Here is a 20,639-nt window from a genome sequence, read left to right as displayed (position 1 = left end):
AGTTGATTGCACTCATAAAAGGCACATTATAATCATCGAATAATAGGCAATGAAATTCAATTACGAATAACATTAAAAATAATTACGAAACACGATAAATCATAAGTTAATTTCACTATAAAAAGTTTATTAATCCTCTTGGTTATCTTTTTAATTATTTTTAATTTCTTTTAATATGAATACTTGCTATGTTCCCTACAAACATATTTACATGACAAATTGATTGAAGTGTTTAACCCATGAACCATACAATGACGTACAATATTTAATTTACTAAAGCGAAGAGGGCGCAAATATATGCGGACTAGAAAAAAGACTTTTAAAACATAATTTAAAACAAAAAATAAGAGTCGTCAGCATAAATGATAAATATGAAAGTAATAATAATAAGTATTAGTTTATTCAAGTAACGCCTTTCTAAATGTAAACTTATTGATATAAATGAAGAAAACGTTCAACATTCAAAAGTGCTTCAATTACTCGGTCAATGTCGTATTTGCACGTAACATTAAATATATTATTATGATAATGTGACCACAATTACTAATCATCTGGGGGCACGGAAGTGCCCCCGCAAGTCGAGCAAAAAAAAAGCGGCACGGCCGTAACATCCTTTTCTCGAAGCAATTCGGGCTATTTTTGACACCCCTATAATTTCGTTGTGGATAAAACTAGAAGCCTGGATTTTCAGCAACTAATAAGTCATTGTATAAACACGGTATATTTAAAATTTCAGTCAATTTGAACCAGTAGTTTAAGAATGACAACTTGTTAAAATTTTGAATTTTGTCACTCACTGATTCACTGACTCACTGACTCACCGATCATCAAAAGTCTAAGGTACTTCTAGCAGACTTAGAAGCTTAAAATTTAGAATACAAATAGGGTTTAGTGCCTTAATCATGGGAAAAATGTAATATTTTCTAATTTCGGTCCAGTTTTCTAAATACACCAACTGCAACAATAACTTTGTAATACCATATAAATGTATAAGATTACAAGGTTACATTTGCGGTTAATAAATTATTGTTACTGTAGAAAATAAAATAAATAGGTGTAAATAGGTACCTACTATATGAGGCATAACGGGAGGGGGTATAGGGTGGGTAAGGGTGTTTAGCCCATGAAACTGAACAACATTCCCATAGGAAAATATGTTGAATTATGAAAGAAAAACGTCTTTCCATACAAATTGAACTTATGTTCGCTCTACAAAAAGAAGTGAGATGCCATCAAAAACATTCTGTAAAAACCTCAAGTCTCGCCGTAAAAAGTTGTGAGATCTATATAATACCAAGTCGATTAATCTATTTAGTCTCTACTTAAAGGACCTTCTGTCTTAAGTTATTACGTATGTTATTATCATGCCAATTAAAAAAAAATACCTTTAAAACAAATAGATCGACTTGGTCATCGCAAGAAAACACAAATTCGCCATTAACATTTCAGGAGCATTAACTTCTCGTCGTGGTGTGTAGTGTGTAGTGTGATACATACTAATAATAAAATCATGCGATGGCCAGGTCGGTCTATTTGTTTTAAAGGTATTTTTTTTTAATTGGCATGATAATAACATACGTAATAACTTAAGACAGAAGGTCCTTTAAGTAGAGACTAAATAGATTAATCGACTTGGTATTATATAGATCTCACAACTTTTTACGGCGAGACTTGAGGTTTTTACAGAATGTTTTTGATGGCATTACTTAATTTACTGCCTCTGTAGCGCGGTCAGTGGTATAACCGACTGCCGAGTATGATATCTCGGGTTCTACTCCCGGACCAGGCGAAGTGTTATGTGTTAAGTGTTATTCTTTTCTAAATAATATTGAAATTTCTTCAATTTAAACCCGGAGTCTTGGATCGTGCCAAGTAAATATGTTCGCCCCCTATATTACATGAGGCTTACATTATTATTATCGAAATGTAGGTGCTCTACTCCTTTGTTTACAACCACTATTAAATTGATACAGCGTGGTTGTATTACACATCCGTCTACAACTTTGGGTATAAAAGGCGTGATATTACCTACATGTATAAAAAATGTGCACTATTATGATAAACTACCTGACCCGCGCAACTTCGCTTGCGTCACATAAGAGAGAATGGATCAAAATTTTCCCGTTTTTGTAACATTTTTTACTCGTACTCTGCTCCTATTGGTCGTAGCGTGATGATATATTATTATAGCCTATAGCCGTCCTCGATAAATAGGCTATCTAACACTGAAATCCAGATTTTTTCAAATCGAACCAATAGTTCCTGAGATTTGCGCGTTCTAACAAACAAACTCTTCAGCTTTATAATATTAGTATAGATTGAACACAATTACTAATTATAACTTAATTGGTCTGTGATTGCCCTGTTTGTGTAAGGTGCCGGTTCAAGATATGCTTTGAACTAATCATAGTATGCAAATTATTTTGTCGCTCATTTGTGCATACAGCGATATCCCTTAACCTTTAGTATAACGATTAGTGCGAGAAACTATGTGGTTTCTATTCTATCGGGCTAGTTCAAATTATAGTCAATAGAATCATTCAGCTTTTTTATTCTTATGCGTTGATAGAGAAGAATCTCGCGTCGCGTCTTTACTTAAGCCTTTAGAAGGTAACTTTTAAACTTTCGCGTTGGATGTTTATTAATATAAGATAAAATGGCGCGGTCGGCAGTGTATGTTACTATCACAAGAGGTCTCGGGTTCAAATCCTGGGTCCCGCCAAAAAGTATTTTCTGAGATTTTCCCTGTACATACTTGGGTACTATAATCATTGACTCATAAGTGTCAGCATTTGACCTATATGAATAAATAATTTGATTTTTGATTGTGATTTTAAACTAAGTCCTGCACCGTTTGCCAGTTTCAATGAAACTGGTTGCCGTAGTCGAAATCGGTTAGGGAGGGATTATTCTTTCTTTGGCGGATCTTTATTGCGGCTTGCATTACTATTTGAAACGTAATTACCTAGTTTGTTAGGCTTTTTTTATAATACGTAGTAAATATTTACAGACAACTAGCTGCAAGTAGTAGTGTTTAGTTATTAATAAATAACTGCACATGTAACAGTGGTATGTTAGCCAATGAAGCTAAGTGCAGCCAAGCGTATATTTAACACGACTTATATGTAATTATAAACAAAACAGACATTCAATTACACAATACATGGGGTCATTGACCGGTTATAGCCTGAATGATATATTTGACACTGAATTATTGAAGTTATTAGAGGATACTAAACGTGATTGAAAAAGTTTGCATATTATTTTATTATTAAAAAAATAACTCACCTAAACAAACAAATCGAAGTATCGGTGCCGCCAAACACCTTAAAGAATTTCGCTACATCATACAAAATAATATTAAGGGTAGCTGTTAAAGAAATGCCAGTGGGACGGCGAATGCTAGTACGCTTCAATCGTCCGATTGCTAGAACAATCTAGAACAATCAACCGAGAGTCTTCTGCTCTGGGTCGACGTTCACTTGTTTTCTAAATCACCTACTTGTTTTCATGGGTTTTGGCGACGCTTATATTGTGATATAAATTAACAACCACAGATAGACTCAGAACGCTAGAAATTTAGAATTGTTGATTATTTTAGTCAAAAAGTTTTGCGATACTGATTTTTACAGTCAGACAATTAACCACAAACCAGCTTTTTGTTGTAATAACTAGGTTACTACATATTTAATTAGTTTTAATTGTCACCGTAGCACACGATAACTTGCAATTTATCAATATAACGATTTGTTACAAGGGTGTCATAAATAAGTAGCCCCTTGAAAGAGAATGGTACATTAAGGCCACAATTGTTGAGATTGGATTTTTTTTTAAATACACAATAAACGATATTGTAACGTGATAGAACCTAATTGTTATAAGTAAACACAAATTTATACCCGAACATAATCAGTTCGATAAAGATATGCGATGATGAAAATAATTAATCAGTCCTTACTGTTTCCTAACTAATCTGCAAAAAGAAATTACCCATTGCTGTCCAACTGCTGTGCAAGGGTCTCCTCCCGTAATGAGGGAGGGGTCAGCCCTTGAGTCTACCACGCTGGCTAATAGCGGGTTGGGGATTATGCATACCTTCAAGAACTGTTCTAAAGAACTCTCGGGCATGCAAGCTTTCGTCGCGATGATCTCCCTTCACCGTTGAAACAAGTGGTATTTATTACTAATACACACATAACTTCGAAAAGTTATTGGTGTGTTGCCTCGGGTTCGAACCGTTAAACTCTTGCGTAGAAGGTACCAATTTATAGTGAATGATCTACAATCATATTTAAATATTGAATAACTGCATTGCTTCTTTCTCCTATTTTAGCGAGTGGTGATTCAGTAGATGCGACACAGGAGTTGATAACATTATCGTTGTCGAATATATTCGGCGCGTTTGCCGGTGCTATGCCCATCACGGGCTCTTTCTCAAGGAGTGCTGTGAACCATGCCAGCGGGGTTGCCACGCAGTTTGGCAGCGTTTATACAGGTAAGATGAATTATGAATACTACTTCTAAATATATATAAATCAAAGGTCACTGACAAATTTGAAATTCAGCTTTTTCTATTCTATTAATTTCTATTCATATATATGTTACTGTAAAAGCCCGAACGGTGGTAAATCCTAAGATTTTCCGGTATAACCTAAGATTTACCAACTCGCAATGGTAAAAGTCCGAACAATTCTTTTATTTCGAAATTTTACCTATATTCACTTGATGATGTCGAAATGTCGCCGGAGCCCCGCTTCGCGGGGCTCCTCCTACTGGGTGGTTAAAATAAAAAAAACCACGAAGGCTAAGGTGGGAGCTTCGCTTCGCTCGCTCCCACCTCAGCCTTCTAACCTAACCTACCCATGTCGCTGTGCCCAAAACTCCTTCTTCATAACTATGTCACAGTATATAATTATAACGTGAAATAGTTATGAAGGAGGATTTTTTATATACCGTAACATAGTTTTTAAACTCCGGCTTGTTCGGACTTAACATATATAACAACAAATAGAAAAAGCTGAATTTCAAATTTACCATCCACAGCAGCAAATAAATAAAGATATAGAAAAGTAAATAAAGATTCAACTTCACGGTGGGTCTTTAAACATCACGTGAGTTTTTATTTTGACTCTAAAATGAATGGAACAGGCTTAACAAAAGACTCGCCATACTAACAAAGAAAAAAAAATCTATTAGTTATAGATTTCGAACAGCCATTCATAAACAATATAATATAATAAATGTAATTTGTCATACTATTTATGAATTAACGCAAAAAGTATTTTTAGGGATTTCCACGGTACGTCACGAAATATTTATTTTTTCTATAGAATGAACTTGCGAGGTCAGTATTGTATAGTGTTGTTACACAAATAGCCACGTGTATACATTCATAATTTTTTTTTTATGAATTGAAACATTTTGTGTATGCGTAAGTTACTACACCAGATATACGATTTGATCTCTACGATACTTCGACGGTAAAATATTGAACACAATTTACAAAACTAGCGACCTATGTAGCTTAATTTAGCACAAAGTTTAACTTTTTATTATTTTTGTTCTCAACTAACTTATGCCCCTAAAACCTTGGGTTTTATGTACATAAAAAGATTAACTTCAATTATTAGTACCAATTATAATCTACTTGGGCACCTACCAAAATTATAAGTTTACTAGCTGACCCGCGCAACTTCGCTTGCGTCACCTAAGAAAATTTTCCCCGTTTTTGTAACATTTTCGTTGCTACTCCGCTCCTAATGACCGTAGCGTGATGTTATATAGCCTATAGCCTTCCTCGATAAATGGGCTATCTAACACTGAAAGAACTTTTCAAATCGGACCAGTAGTTCCTGAGATTAGCGCGTTCAAACAAACAAACAAACAAACAAACTCTTCAGCTTTATTATATTAGTATAGATGGGTGAAAAATACGTCCTTTAAAATTTATATTTATTCTGTTTGCAGGTATTTTGGTGCTGTTGGCGCTCAGTCTACTGACGCCATACTTCTACTTCATTCCAAAGGCGTCGCTGGCCGCCGTCGTTATATGTGCTGTGGTGTTCATGATAGAATATGAGGTAACTATAACATGTTATCAGCTGTGTTATGTTTGATAATGAGATGTGTGCTGTTCCGGATTCGATTTTGAGTTTGTCTGTATTCGATCAAAATTAGGTGTAGTTTTACCTACAATCGATCGCTTTTCCTTTTAATGATAACCACAAGACGCCTGTTATTTTTTTTTCTAATTAGTCGCTTAAATCTACCAACATAAACAGTTGTAAAAGACAAGACTGAGGGCATTTAATGCGTATACTCGTACACGTGTACACGACAAATGTCATAGTGCGGGCATGCTCGTACACGTATCCGTTCTTACGTATACGTGTCTATTAAGATACAATAATCAAGTTTAAAGGAATGATATAACCACTTTTAAATAGCTTTCCACTTAATGTAATCAAAGCTAACCTATACTTTGTTTTTCTCTCCTCAGGTAGTAAAACCAATGTGGCGGTCGCGGCGCGCAGATCTTGTGCCTGCATTTGCGACGTTTGCCCTGTGTCTGTCTGTTGGAGTGGAGCTGGGAATCCTTGCGGGGGTTGCTGTTAATGTGATACTGTTGTTGTACCCTAGTGCAAGACCACAGCTGGAAGCAGAGATTGTTACTGTGAGTTTGCTTAAATAGTTCAAAAATTTATTACGTAATTTTTGTTTAACTTTATAACAATCAATTCTTATAACATGTCGCTATTTAGTTCTATGGCATACTTCTTCAATATTTTTTATTAAATTCTTTGAAATGAAAGGCGTTCTCTGATAACTAAATTGTGTGAGTGTATTATATAAATGTACTGAATTATTCGTTTGTGTATAGAGCTGGTTGAATATAGTTTGATTTACTGATACCTCTGAAATACCGATGTTACTTTACATAATCTTCCTATTAACCATAGCATATTATTTAACTACTTTTAATTCATTTCAGAATTCCTCCGGATTCAGCTACGTCTTAGTGACAGTTGGCAACAGCCTGTACTTCCCCGGTGTGGAGTACATCCGTCAGTACGTGGAGCGAGCTGCTAAGAAACAGGGCGGCTGCAGCATGCCTGTTGTTATCGACTGTCGATATGTACTAGGTACGAAACTATATAAATATCAACTTACGATTTTATTAAGGAGCTAAGCTTTATTAAGGCTTAAGAATTTGTTATTATAATATTTATTGTACTGTTTTGAAATTTAGAGATTCAAACTAGGAAGGAGGTAGATATTATTATTTATTGGCTTATTGATAGTAAAACGATTTATGATAAATTAACATTTAATAGGACTTAGTTTATTATCATGAAATTCCGGACAGTAAAATATTGACTGCCTGGCCCTGAAGAAAAAATATGATTTCACAATTGGCCATAGTTAAACGGAAAGGATCCAACCCACACTATTAAAACACTCCTTGAAGTTAAAATTTTAATATCACGAAAACAATCCAAGTAAAATTCAAACCCGCCATGAAGTTATAGTCCTGAGTTAGTCCCCAAAATTAAAGTGGAGAATCAATGACGGAATACGATCTGAACTTTAAAGTTAAATATCTCGAAACTACGTCTGTGTGGGTTGGATCGTTTCCGTTTAACTATGGCCAATTGATACGCAGCCTCCCTACCACTGGTGGAACTTGATGTGATAAGGTCATTGACTCATGAGTATGAGCCGTGTTACCAATCGTAGAAATAGGTTTACTTAGTCATACAAGTACAGAGTACAGACAAAATAAAAATTGTAATTCACTGTGGGCGACGCAGGGGGGAGGAACGCGCTAGAAAGACATACACAGACCATGTGGGTGATGTCTTGTTCTCTGGTGTCTTTCCTTCCCCCATGGAAAGAAGGCGCGATTTTATGTATTCATGTACGTAAAAATTCTTACAACATCCTTTCTTAAAGTTATAAGTACTTACTAAATTCACTTACTAACCAAAAAATATTATTTCAGGCGCGGACTTCACAGCAGCTAAAGGCATCTGCGCTCTATCAAGTTCACTAGCGGCCCGCGGACAACCGCTCGTGCTACTAGCGCCGCGGGCATCAGTCGCGGCAGTCTTCAGCGGTGCTGGCTCCAACGTCGTTGTTGTACTTACACATGCTGAACTTGATTCTACGTTGCATGGTGAGTAGTTAATATTAAAGCGATGTGTACTAGAATACTGCTGTCCTAACAGTCTACTTGTATTGATTTACATCCAGGTTGACGCTATACAATTTTTTTTATTGTGGATTTTTTTTTTGTAGTTGTTTCCATCGTAAAGACATATACGAATTCAGGTTTACCAGAGAGGATAAACTGTGTTGGGGCACCGCTCTGGTATACCGAAGTGTAAAGACCACTATAAGTTTCTGTAACTCTAAATTAAAAGCATTTATAGTGTGGCTACACAGGCTACACTTATTAGTCAGTCGTCGTTGGGATTTGTTAAAAACACCCTTACAGTTTTGCTGTCATCTATACTATCTATACTATATATTATAAAGCTGAAGAGTTTGTTTGTTTGTTTGAACGGGCTAATCTCAGGAACTACTGTTCCGATTTGAAAAATTATTTCAGTGTTACATAGCCCATATATCATCACGTTACGGCCAATAGGAGCAGAGTACGAGTAAAAAATGTTACAAAAACGGGGAAAATTTGACGCATTCTCTCTTATGTTGCAAGCGAAGTTGCGCGGGTCAGCTAGTCTGATATACAAGTGCTGCCATCTAGTGTTTGTTGAAATATCATTTTGAAAATGTCTTAAATAATATGTTTTATGTGTTTACAGGTCTAACCGGCCAGATACCTCTACCAATAATGACCAAAGAGCACACGCCGCCGCCTAACTACGACTCGTTGAAACAAAGCGACGATGACGTCACGGAAATAGTGATTGCTGACGAACAAAACAATGTCCCTCTGTTGTACAAAAACGGAACTATCAAAACTGTCAATAATGACACGTGACCGTTTTATAAGTAGGTATTGTGTAGTTTGTGTACTTTATATGTGTGCGTGTGTAGATATATTATTATTATTATTGTAGTGTGTAAGACTTTTGTCTCCCTTAGTTTATATAAATAGTTCCTACTTAAGTTTGTCCGACACTTAGAAAGTACTTAATGAAAATTTTATTTTTGTTTTACTTTTTGTAGTTTGTGTAGCAAGTATAGTAGTAGTGGATATATTATCACTATAAGTAATAAAACAAAGACGCATCGCCGCGATTGGCTGTCGAATTGCGATAAACTCAAAATGTACTTAGTAGCTTATCATGAATTTTCCATCAATGGATGGAGTGCTTTTCGAGGGAGGGTTTGTGAATAATTTGTTAAGGTTTACCCAGTGATTTTTGGCAGTATTTAATAAATCTATACTGTCCAACTGCTGGGCAGAGTTCCCCTCCCGGAATGAGAGCGGGGCTAGATAATATGTCCAATACGCTTACAAATAAGGGTTGGAGAATTTTTGAGTACTTATTTTTACTTATGTACTTACCGTATTATATAATATGCCTTCCTTAATTTTCAAATGGAATTTATGCTTTCTACATAAACTACAAAAATGTATCCGTTTGTTCCAATTCTCTTGACATACGAATTAATCTCTATCGTATATGTATTTAATTCGTTATAGCGCGGCTGATGAAATATCTTTTTATTACGCAATTTATTTAGCTACTTACTGAAAGGCTGTCACTCTTTACAAGCACATACGATTTACACTTTATATCTACTGCTACTATTTCACACTAAACACAAAATGTAAATAATTTTATTGATTATTTTATCCTTTTTAACTATCAGCATTGAAATTTCTACTGTCTGCAATCAAATTTTCGACACACTATAGTTACAAAGCCTAGCCAAAATAGTGGATTACATAAGGGTCTAAATTCATCTCAATAACTTATCAATAAGTTACATTAAAATGGAATTATAAAAAAAAAATATATCTCAGGAAAAGTTTTCAACGGAAATATTGTTGTGACATGTGACATAAACGTAACGGTTTATTGTTTTTTTGCAGTTAGGCTTCGTTTCTGTATTGTTTTGAAAATTTTAACGCTCAATGCTTATTGACTTCAAACATAACTTTGTCGTTCTTCGTTCAACAGCTTTCCACTGCCAATTTCCATACTCTCTATCGACCTAAGTCCTTTACTAATAAACGAAATATCGTTTTCATTACAAATGCTAAGTGTATTCAATATATTTCGTATAAAAAAGCCTCCATTTTAAATACGAATAATCATGTGACGTGTTTATTAATTGAAGACAATTAATACATCGTAAGTCTTAGAGAAATGCGACTCTTATTACACGGTTGAGTGCGTGAAAATACGCGACGTAAATTAACCTTAGAATGCCTGAATATTTGCCACGCGATTCTCAGCTTTATGTAACTGCTTTAAAGTCCAATTTCAATAGAGAAATGATAACTGTTAGGACATTTTGTTCTTGAGACGCTTGCATATAAAATATTGCGTTGTTTAGTCAAACGATGTTTGTGGTTTATTAGTAAAGATGATATTTAATCTATATCTACCTTTCAAGTCTTTCCATTGTCCGTAGCAATTGCCAATAGTAATAGAATTTGTACAGAATTATTGACGTAATAATTTAGAATTAAAGCCTTTTACACAATTACCAAATTAAGTACAGAAAATAAATCTGCCATCTTTGTCTTTCTTCCATAAAAAGAGTGAGAGATCATATTTTTGTTAAACTGTTTGTTAGTTGTTTAATGGGTACGTAGAGTAATATCAAAAAGCGTAGGACGCTATTCTGTGAATAATGTGATTCTCAGTCAGTGTAAGAAAATATGAAATAAACTAGACCTTATGTTTGAATTAGCAAATAATATTACGGGCGTTTGGGACCCGAAAGCAACCCGAAGTTAGCCGAAGGAATCGGCGAATGAGATGCAATATAAAAATGTGTTGATCAAAATAAGTGCTAAATATATTGGTAATGTTTTTTTGCAGTTTAAGATTAGTAACGGGCTATCCAAATATTTATAATTGGGCATTAACATAACTGTGGTGTATGAATCCTATTTTCAAAAATTCCTATTTGTTACTTAAGTTGTTTTTATTTGTTCCAAATTATATAAGCCCTGTAAGTCTCGAAGGCATAAAAGTGAACAGTACCAAAGATGTGAGCGTCTACTAAACATTTAGAGATGCGAATGATCGATTCAAAATCGATAAATATATTCGATTTGGTGTCAAAACGTTTGTGAGAATCGAATAATGTTCGTATAACGTTGCGATGCCTTTTATGCGTCGTGAAGTTTTGTATTTATTAGAAAACGTTTCAATTATAATATTACGCACAATTAATAAAATTTTAATATTCAATTCTTTTTTAAATCACTTTATCAGATACATAATAAAGTACAATAACAACACAACAACTGCAACTTTATTTAAAGCTCAAAAATATTTTTATGTAAATTTCATTTATGATTGAGGTGTTTTCTAATAAATATTTTACCTTATTTTTTTAAGTTTTTGACTACTTATAGACACAGTGAGTTTTTATTTATAAGTATTATTTTGATGCTATTTTAAGTATAAGTTTTATAAGTATGTTTATTGCTCTCTGCAGCATTTAGTTCGTTATAAATAGCAATATAAGCACAAGAGTGGATTTGTTCTGAATTTATGTAATAGACAAATATTGACAGTTTAACAGTGAATTTTGGAAATGGACTGCATGCACACTATTGGAAATACATTTTTTACAATATAAACTTTACTTTTATTTACACCCATTTGTTTTACAACAAAAGTGATACTGACACTCTCATAAGTTTCAGGTAATTTATAGCATACAAGGATCTTAGCTCTACTAAATCGATCTTAATATAAAATCTCTGTGTTGTGGAAGGGATGTGTGGGAAAAATAAAACCATAAATGATCATGTAAAATAAAAATATATTTAATCAAAATAAATAATGTACATCGTAAAAAAACTATGTACTTGCCTACATGTACTATCTTATTAAAATCTTAGCACCATTAAGTTACAAATAGTAAATGCATTTTCTGACTATTTACTAAAAATAATGAGTATCATAAGTCTTGCCAGTGTTAAAAATACTCTTAAATTCCTTGCAAATATAGAAAATAAATAATATTCTAACAATCAGTCAATTCAACTAACCGACAATTCAAAGGCGTATTTTGCATTTTTTCAAAAGTTGTACAAGTGTTTTCATAAAATGTGAAGACTAAACTGAATGTGAAAATTCTTATATAACTGCTTAGTCTTTCAACGTAGATGTCAGTCTCTGGCATATATTTTAAACTACGCATCTGACGAGTCGGCTGCTTAAATGCAATGTTTAATATCCCGTCACCATACCTCTGAACAGCTAAGTTTCATTACAAACTAGACATTAACGCTGTGAAATAAGGTTTAAAATCTATTGTTTGACAACAGTTTGCTGGTGGAACATGGGTTTAGAAGCTGAGAGTAGTTTCTCTGAAACAACGTGGGCTATCCTTGCGCTGCGCTGCCAAACTAGTTCCCGAGTACGTTCGTTATTGCTGTCTACTCGGACCTGCAGAAATATAAATTGATTCAGTATAAAAAGAAATACAAAAACACCAGACATAATGAAGAATGTGTAATAAACTTTAAGCTCTAACTAAACTGGTAGTTAAATAAATTAAAACATCTAAATAACTTCTTATTTTGTTGTACGTTATGAATCGTTTATCATCAACCACTGCAAGCAATAATTTGTAACAAAGTGGATACAGTTATTTATGATCGTGACGGATAATCGTTCTTGTTGAATATTCACTAGTTGCATGTCAATGTAAAGTATTGTTGATTGTGTAAATGTTACTCAGTTTTCTTAATAAACCTACAACCAAATAACACAATGTCCATTCAAATTCCAGAATTGGTAACACACGACTACACTTGTCGAACAAATAATATAATCAACGCTCTTGTAGGAACTATATAGAACAAATTCCTGTATTAGTCGAAGTACGAAACACTAACAACTGTTAGACATTTTTAATGCGATCTATTTTGTCAATAGTTCAGTTAAATAAGTTACCTGTTTAGGCTGAAGAACTTTGATGGTGTGTAGAGAAGCGACGCCCTGGTTGTTGACTCTCAGAGTTAGTTTGCCAATCATCTCCGCTGTAGTTGCTGTTGCCGATCTAATGTCTTTCTTGGCTCCATGACCAACCTAGTAACAAATGAAAAAGTTTAACAGCTGATACACATAAACAAGTCAGTTTTTAAACTCATTAAAGTCCTTTTTTTTCTTAATTTACTACACAAAATGTATTAAAACAGTTAACGGAAACCAAAGAAGCAAAGAAAGATATGCATTAATCATACAGAAAAAATAAACCTACCTCTTTCTGAACCCTCAGTATCAGTGGGCCGACAGCAAAGTTGCTCTTGACAGTGGTATGGTCAGCCATGATGCTAACAGCGACATCTCCAGTCCTTCTCAAAGAAGACAGACCGTACAGTGTTCCCTTAGCCCTGGGCTTGCTCTTCTCAGAAGTTTTAGTCTTGTTCTTAGTTGGCGGCTTCTTTGTCGTGGACTTAGTAGGCTTGGGCTTAGGTTTTGGCTTGGTAGTCTTTGTAGGCGGCTTAGCAACCGGCTTCGCTGGCGGCTTAGTTCTAATAGTTGTAGGTTTAGCCTTCTCAGTGCCCTTGTCTTTGTTAGCCCTAGATTCCACTGCCTCGGCTACTGGAGTCTGTTCTACAACAACCTCGTTAGGTTTCACTTCATTAGTCTGAGTGTTTTCTTCTTTTACCAGTTCGGGAACTTCGGTGACCTCAACTTGTTTCTCAATGCTTTTAGTGGTAGTGCTTCCACGGCCTGAGTTCTTCTTTTTAGTAGATGATTTCCTAAAGTTTAATTTTCATTAATATCTTATTGAAAGACCATTTTGACGTGACGTGAGAAGATACTTTTTCGAAAATTGATATTTATACCTGTTAAGATTTTGGTTTTCTCTAAGCTCTTTTTATGATATTTGCACCGAAATGTATGCATTTTGTTGTATATTATCTAACTGTAACCTATCCAGTTGGAAAGTTTTAACTCTTTTATATCTTACCTCTTCGGCTTGTTCTTATTAGTTTTCTTTGGTTTGGAGCTCTTCTTGTTAGCGTCGATCGGTTGTAGTTTCACGTTGACGGGATCATACGACGTTCTGAGAATATCGTTCATTTTCTCCAGAATATTGTCGACGAAACGATTGTACTTGACGATGTAGATAGCGGGCACTGTCGCCGGCTTATTCGTTGTATCTTCCTTAAGTGCGCCTGTTAAATGTTTGTTGGGTAAGCAATTTGTATTCATAACTCAATAGATAGATTGTCAATGATTCGTGTCATATGTCTTCAATGAACGATTACTTTCGTGATATTATAGTAGATAGTAAATATGATCGTGCCTTCGTTTCGAGTATATGTTATTTGAAAACCTAAATAAACAAATGATTTTTACCCATTATTGTCCCACTGCTGGGCGAGAGTCTCCTCCCGTTATGAGAGAGGGGTGAGGCCTTGATTTTGACTTACGCCCGAAATCTTATGATCAAAAACTATTGATAAAACAATCGTAAGTATGTCAAGATTGCTCCTCCGTTACGAGTTCATTGCTCTGTATCATAAACTAATAATTCGCAACGTTGATGCCTTTCCTCGATTCTATTGCATTAGTTCCGAAGTATAAACTAATTACATTGACTATAAGCCTGTGTTATATCTATCAGGCAACATGAAAACAACAGTTAACTATTTCCGCGGTGTTTATAGTAATTACTGAAATAACTTCACTTAATTAGCGTTTAACACGTAACCAAATGGTACATTGACTCAAGTATAATATGTGCTTGTGATAATTACATTACTCACTTCGCTTTTTGTTTGTTTTACTGTATGTGAGACTTGAGAACAAAATATATCGTAGGATGCAATTGCTTATAAGTGAAAATTTGTTTTAAACCATTGCTTTGTGGCGTGGCACCGTACGTGGCACTTAAAACGTGACTGTTTATTTAAGTACTACTTATGATGTTATCAAGTCTGTCAATCATTCATTTGTATTGAAACAAAGTTCAATCATATTAATATTGACCTATTATATCTTATTTAGATTTACCTCGATGACTTTATTGTACTCTAGGCTAACAATAAGAAACAAAGACGTTTGTTTGGCAGTCGAAAATCAGCGATTATCTATTAGAAGAAAACAACAAAAGTCGAACTGTTAGGTGAACAATCGTGAATTGTGTACGATTCATCATTTAATTTCGAGCATTCATTCAAAAATTTCGTGTGACGGAATGAACTTATTATGCTGATCGATCAATTGATTCTCGAGCATTGTAAAATGATATAGGTATGCACTACAATATAACAATTGCTTTTGGACTCAGTAAAGATCTTGTTCTGTTCGGAAAAATATAATCGCTATCTATCGCTAAAAGGCAACCTTTAGAACTATTTACATATGATTGACACAATGTCCCTTTAAATTGTGGGTCAATCGCTCTTATAGAACTAAATATGTAAATGAGTCCATTGACTTGCCAAACAGAACGCGTACGACCTCAAGGGAAACTTCATTAATAAATTTCTCTTTCGACGGTCATTCGTTCACGTCGTCTTATTTAAATGGGCTTAAATTATTATTTGCGTATACAGTACGATCATGCAGGTATGGCCGTAGCGCACACTTGATAATTATTCAACTGAAACCCACACCTGATTCTAACCACGTTATGCCGAACGCACGCGAACTAACTGTATCGGTCTCTCGGAGCCCCACTTGAATTCTAATCGTCGTTCACAATTAATACGCCCAGTCAACGGTGGATTTTCTATTTTCCACACGTAAAAGAAACTGCGTGCCGTGCCACGCACATTCGAAGAAATCTAATTACGGCTTACTTTTATACCACTTGAACATGGAGTCAGGCTAAAATTCTAATAATTACATACCTAGTTCTTCACATTGTTTCTCATGACATATGTTTATAATAAGTTAATAACTATGTAGACGGTTATGATCTTTATAATTGCGCAACCTGTATAGCTAAGAGTTATACCGGAGTAATTATCATCTCCGAGGTATCTTACTATGCTTGTGAGAATTGTAAAGCTATGATTTCCGTAAAAGGAAGGCAATATATTCAGCGGTCGTACGAGTGCCTATGTGTGGCAAGAAACGAGTTCCATTTAGGTTGTGTATGACTTCCTCGCGACACTCCCAGCGTTTCACGACAGCAAATATTTTAAAATTTCTCTTTTCGCATCTCATTATGTTGTTTTCACTGTACCGGACGTTCGGTACGCAAATTTCGCGGTTTCGTCATTAAGTGAGAGTAAAAATTTATTTCGATTTACTTTCTATCAGTCGTTTAGAAATAATGCTCGAATATTCGTCAAGGTCGCTCCTGGGCGCGGACAGAGCAAGGTCAAAGAAAGTGTCAAGGTTGTAGAAGAAATCGGGCGGGTTCATCGCTCGAGCTCCGGTTGGGAAAGTAAGCGGGCAGTGGACGGCCGACCTCGTAACATACATACTCCCGCGACCAGTTCCTTGTCGAGCGATACACCGCCCGCCGCGGCACCGCGCCTGAGCCTGCGCCGCCACCTGGACATCGGCGCAGTTTCTACTTCTCATCATTCGATAGAGCCCGTATCTCATCATTGAGTCACGATCATGATAAGCATGTATATATAATTTATTTTTCTTAGCATTAGTCGGATAAGGATAAGGAGTGGATATATAGGGGTAGAAGGATATTTGTGCGTTATAATACATACATAAATCGGTCAAAAGGCTAGTTATTAATATCTATATTTTAATTCTAAACAATACTGCTACGTATATGTACTATGGAGATAATATGGGAGATAAAGCAATTATATATGTATATTATTGAAACATAAGTTTATAAACATATGTAACAGTTATGGATTAGGGTAGAAGGAGTATAAATAGCTGAAGCTGACTAGTATACAATTTATTACTACAATAAAAATTAAATTAATATCACTAGATAATGTCACTCGATTAGTTGACACCGAGATAGAACAGGCAACTAGTTTTCTGACCGATGTACGACTGATAAAGTTAATAATGTACAACATTGTGTTTAGTATGATGTGTACAATTATGACGCACAAATCGTCGTGAAGGTGAGATAAAAAATTTCACACATAAATTAGAACAACAGATTTATTTCAAATAAATTGCCACGAGACCAATGTGACATGATCTAGACATTAATTTAACTTTAACTTTCTCGGTACCATACTTACACTTTCACACATCAAACACACGTCACTTAATAAATAAAATAAATAGAATAAATAAATAGTCAATAAATAGCTAAGCTAAAGGATGGGACCGCGGAGGTCTCTCAGGTGGATGAAGGGCTGGCTCGCCCGGGACTCGACGCCGCCTACTCACTATCTGAACTTTTTGTGTTCAGGGGCGACTGCCGCGGCGGATGACGCTTTGGTTTTCTTTACTTTACCGAGGTGGTTGGCTTTTTTCCCCGCCTTTTTTACATACGCCGCGACGCCCGCCTTCAGCTTTTTAGACTCACGTGAGTGCTTTTTCCTGCCGAGCGCGTCGCCGAGTACATCATCGTCGTCATCGTCGTCGTCGTCGTCCTCGGCCTCGTCGTCGTCGTCGTCGTCGTCGTCGCCCTCGAGCGGGTCGATGCTGCCGTCATCGTCATCATCATCGTCATCCTCGGCCTCGGTTTCGGCGGCGACGGCCTCGGTGGGAGCCTCTACTTCAGCGCTAGCGGGTTCCTTCTGTGCCTCGGTCTCTTCGCCTTCTGTGGGCACTTCTCCCTCAGCGTCGGCTTCCTCGGCGACAGCCGCGGCTTCCTCAGAGGCGCTAGCGACAGGGGCAGGTGCAGCTGCGACTGTATCGGCGGGTGCGACAACGGGTTGGACGGCCGCTGGTGTATCATCGTCATCGTCATCATCGTCTGTGAGACAAAATAGTAGTATTAAACACGTTATCGTTTTAAGCCCAACTGACGAGATTTAACTTTCAGGTATTCAGTTCCTTACCTCCACCTAAGATGTCGTCGAAGAATCTTTCGAGGTAGTCATCATCATCATCATCATCGTCGTCAGATTCCTCATCGTCATCATCGTCATCGTCGTCGTCGTCATCTGCATCTGTAAAAAATATAAAATCAGAACAACCCTGACGAGAACAATGACACTTAAATAGAATCAGACAATTCTAATGCTTTACCGATATCGTACATATTTTGTACGCACGTAAATTAACACCTATAATAAACTGCTCCGCTTTACTGCTTATTATTATTATTAGCACATTACTGCACTCAACTCCAATGAACTGTTAAACAAACAGTTAATCAGAGTCGCGCGCCACCGTCTCTCGGTGCGTGACGTCCTAAGCGAGGCTTTCGTAGCTAGAAAGCAGGGGAGCGTCAATTTCTCTGATTGAGTCTTTCTGTTTGAATTAATTAACGATTGAGAGCGCCTGTCACGCTGCTCGCATTCCGCATTGGCCCCGCCGCGTCCTGATTCTAAGGAATTTTTATCGATGAAACGTAACACTTTTACCGTAACGCAGTGTGTTCGTTGAATGCTACAAATTCATATGACCAATTTCTTCACACATTAAATTATTATAAGAATCTTTATGAGTTAAAAGACATTATATAGTTAAAAATATTTATGGATATGAATGTATAGAGAAATATTTATAGCTGAATTAAGATTTATTTGCTATCAACGAAGTCAATTTTCGAAGTAATACGTCTACTCTGAAGTTTATTGAAGTAGTCAAGCAGGCATTATTAAGTCGTAAATTATAGATGCAAATTGCTCTTAAGTGTTCAGGTATGCTTGAATCATTTATCGAGCTATTACCATTCTATTTGCGGAACAATTATGCAGGTGTTCCATAAAACGCAATATATTCTCTCCTGATGATTGACCATCAAGCTCGAGTGCTGTTATCCGTTGATGTTTTATTGCTTCTGGTACAGAAGCAGTTGAGCGTATATCTCACGAGATGTATTTATTATATCTACCGTTACATCCTCAGTTCATTTCAACGGTACAACAATAAAGTGGCTAATAAATCAAACCTTTCACAAATTAATTTCTATTTTCGAAACATCAGACCTAACAAGGTTCAATTAGACTTAGGTCATATGTCATATAATTTTCGAGTTATCGCAACATTTTTAATCGCAATATTGGCTTATTTTCTCAAAAACGATCAACATTTCTGAAAATCAACCATAGCTTTTTTCAGCTAATGTTTTGAACTTAATTTTGTTCTCCCTTTACTCTTTTATGTTAAGTTGTATATAAAGTGTTACTGACCTCCTAGCGCCTCGTCGATGTCGACGTCGTCATCATCATCGTCATCATCGTCGTCGTCGTCATCGTCGTCTGCAGCCGCAGCTGGCGCCGCAGCAGCCGCGGCGGACTGTCTTCCTACTTCCTTCACTTCTGTGTCATCCTCCGGGCGAGCGACAGGACTACCGCAAGCTGACAACACTAGGCAGCACAAAGCCGCTAACAAGAACAACGACCTCATCTCGTATCTGAAACAAACACACACCTTTAATTACATCACCGGGAGCATCGCGACCGCGACAGTGCCGAGCCGACCCACCACCAGACCACTGTTGCTATCACGATATCACAACACTTATCACGAACACAATCACATGCACTCATGTCCTTGACACTTCACCTTTTGACTAACTGTCTGTCACTGTTGAGTCCGTGTGGGCTCTAGCGGAAGAGGTTCCGCTCGCGTCCTTCAGTGCCGGTGTACGGGACGCTATGGCCGAGCGTGGCGAGCGGAAACGGTATAGCGGCGGCGTCTTCACCGCGCACTCTTTTATAGAGTTACGTCACACACGCAGCGAAGGAAAGTAGTGATGGTAGTCGCCGCCGACACAGATCAATGAATACACAGAAGCACACCGTGGTAGTCCCCTTTATACCTATCGTCTGCATTGGTTTTTAGATACGTCTTTTAAGATTTTTTCCCCACTTTTTCTCATAACGACATTTCCTCATAGTCTTAATTAGCTATTAAAATAAAGGTGTCATGAGTTAATTTTAAACATGATTATCATTTATTGTTTTACGATCTATGAGAGACATAACATTTTTTGATTCATTTTACAGAGATGTCAATGTTTCAGAGCTGAAAGGTCGGCTGCGCAAACTTTTCTTTGTCAGACCGCAGATGCAAGTTTTTACTTAGTCATTTCCTTCCACCACATTTTAACTCCGGGCATTCCAAAAGCGTTGTATTTTGCAACTTTTACAATCATTTCAGCGGAACATGTTTTGCATATTGCAAACCAAAACCATTAGTCACTAAAGCTTTCACTTATTCATAAAGCAATCAGGTAAAGAATCAAAATTGTTATAAACCAGTCCTCTTTTCATTCATAATGTATTGCGAAAATCTGGTTTTTCTTAATCTATGGCATACGAAGATGGGTTGGTTAGGTCCGATTGATTAATTTATTCAGCTTATTTACGGACTTGTCGTGTCTCACTGGAGAAATGTGCGAGC

At 36.3% G+C, this 20,639-nt stretch overlaps 2 protein-coding genes across 3 annotated transcripts in view; one reads left to right on the top strand and one right to left on the bottom strand.

Moving 5' to 3' along the window:
• Positions 1-11,787, top strand: part of LOC142974951 (sodium-independent sulfate anion transporter) — a 48,133-nt gene extending 36,346 nt beyond the window's left edge. For both annotated transcript variants that reach the window (XM_076117530.1, XM_076117531.1), the window contains exons 8-13: positions 4,334-4,495; positions 5,968-6,080; positions 6,500-6,673; positions 6,992-7,142; positions 8,003-8,176; positions 8,826-11,787. In XM_076117530.1, the coding sequence (XP_075973645.1) occupies positions 4,334-4,495; positions 5,968-6,080; positions 6,500-6,673; positions 6,992-7,142; positions 8,003-8,176; positions 8,826-9,004 (953 nt within the window). In that variant the 3' untranslated portion in view covers positions 9,005-11,787. The remainder of the gene's footprint in view (positions 1-4,333; positions 4,496-5,967; positions 6,081-6,499; positions 6,674-6,991; positions 7,143-8,002; positions 8,177-8,825) is intronic.
• Positions 11,788-11,959: 172 nt separating this feature from the next.
• LOC142974949 (uncharacterized) lies at positions 11,960-19,989 on the bottom strand. Its single transcript, XM_076117526.1, has 8 exons — positions 19,800-19,989; positions 19,424-19,647; positions 18,125-18,235; positions 17,647-18,039; positions 14,143-14,350; positions 13,426-13,930; positions 13,119-13,253; positions 11,960-12,608 (listed from the first exon to the last, which is right to left on the bottom strand). The coding sequence occupies exons 2-8, from the start codon at positions 19,638-19,640 to the stop codon at positions 12,471-12,473; spliced, it is 1,707 nt and encodes a 568-aa protein (XP_075973641.1). The 5' UTR covers positions 19,641-19,647; positions 19,800-19,989; the 3' UTR covers positions 11,960-12,470.
• Between the last annotated feature and the right edge of the window lie 650 nt (positions 19,990-20,639).

The sequence above is a fragment of the Anticarsia gemmatalis genome, chromosome 8 (genome assembly GCF_050436995.1).
Source record: "Anticarsia gemmatalis isolate Benzon Research Colony breed Stoneville strain chromosome 8, ilAntGemm2 primary, whole genome shotgun sequence".
Lineage (NCBI taxonomy): Eukaryota > Metazoa > Arthropoda > Insecta > Lepidoptera > Erebidae > Anticarsia > Anticarsia gemmatalis.
This window is presented reverse-complemented; position numbering and strand designations above follow the sequence as displayed.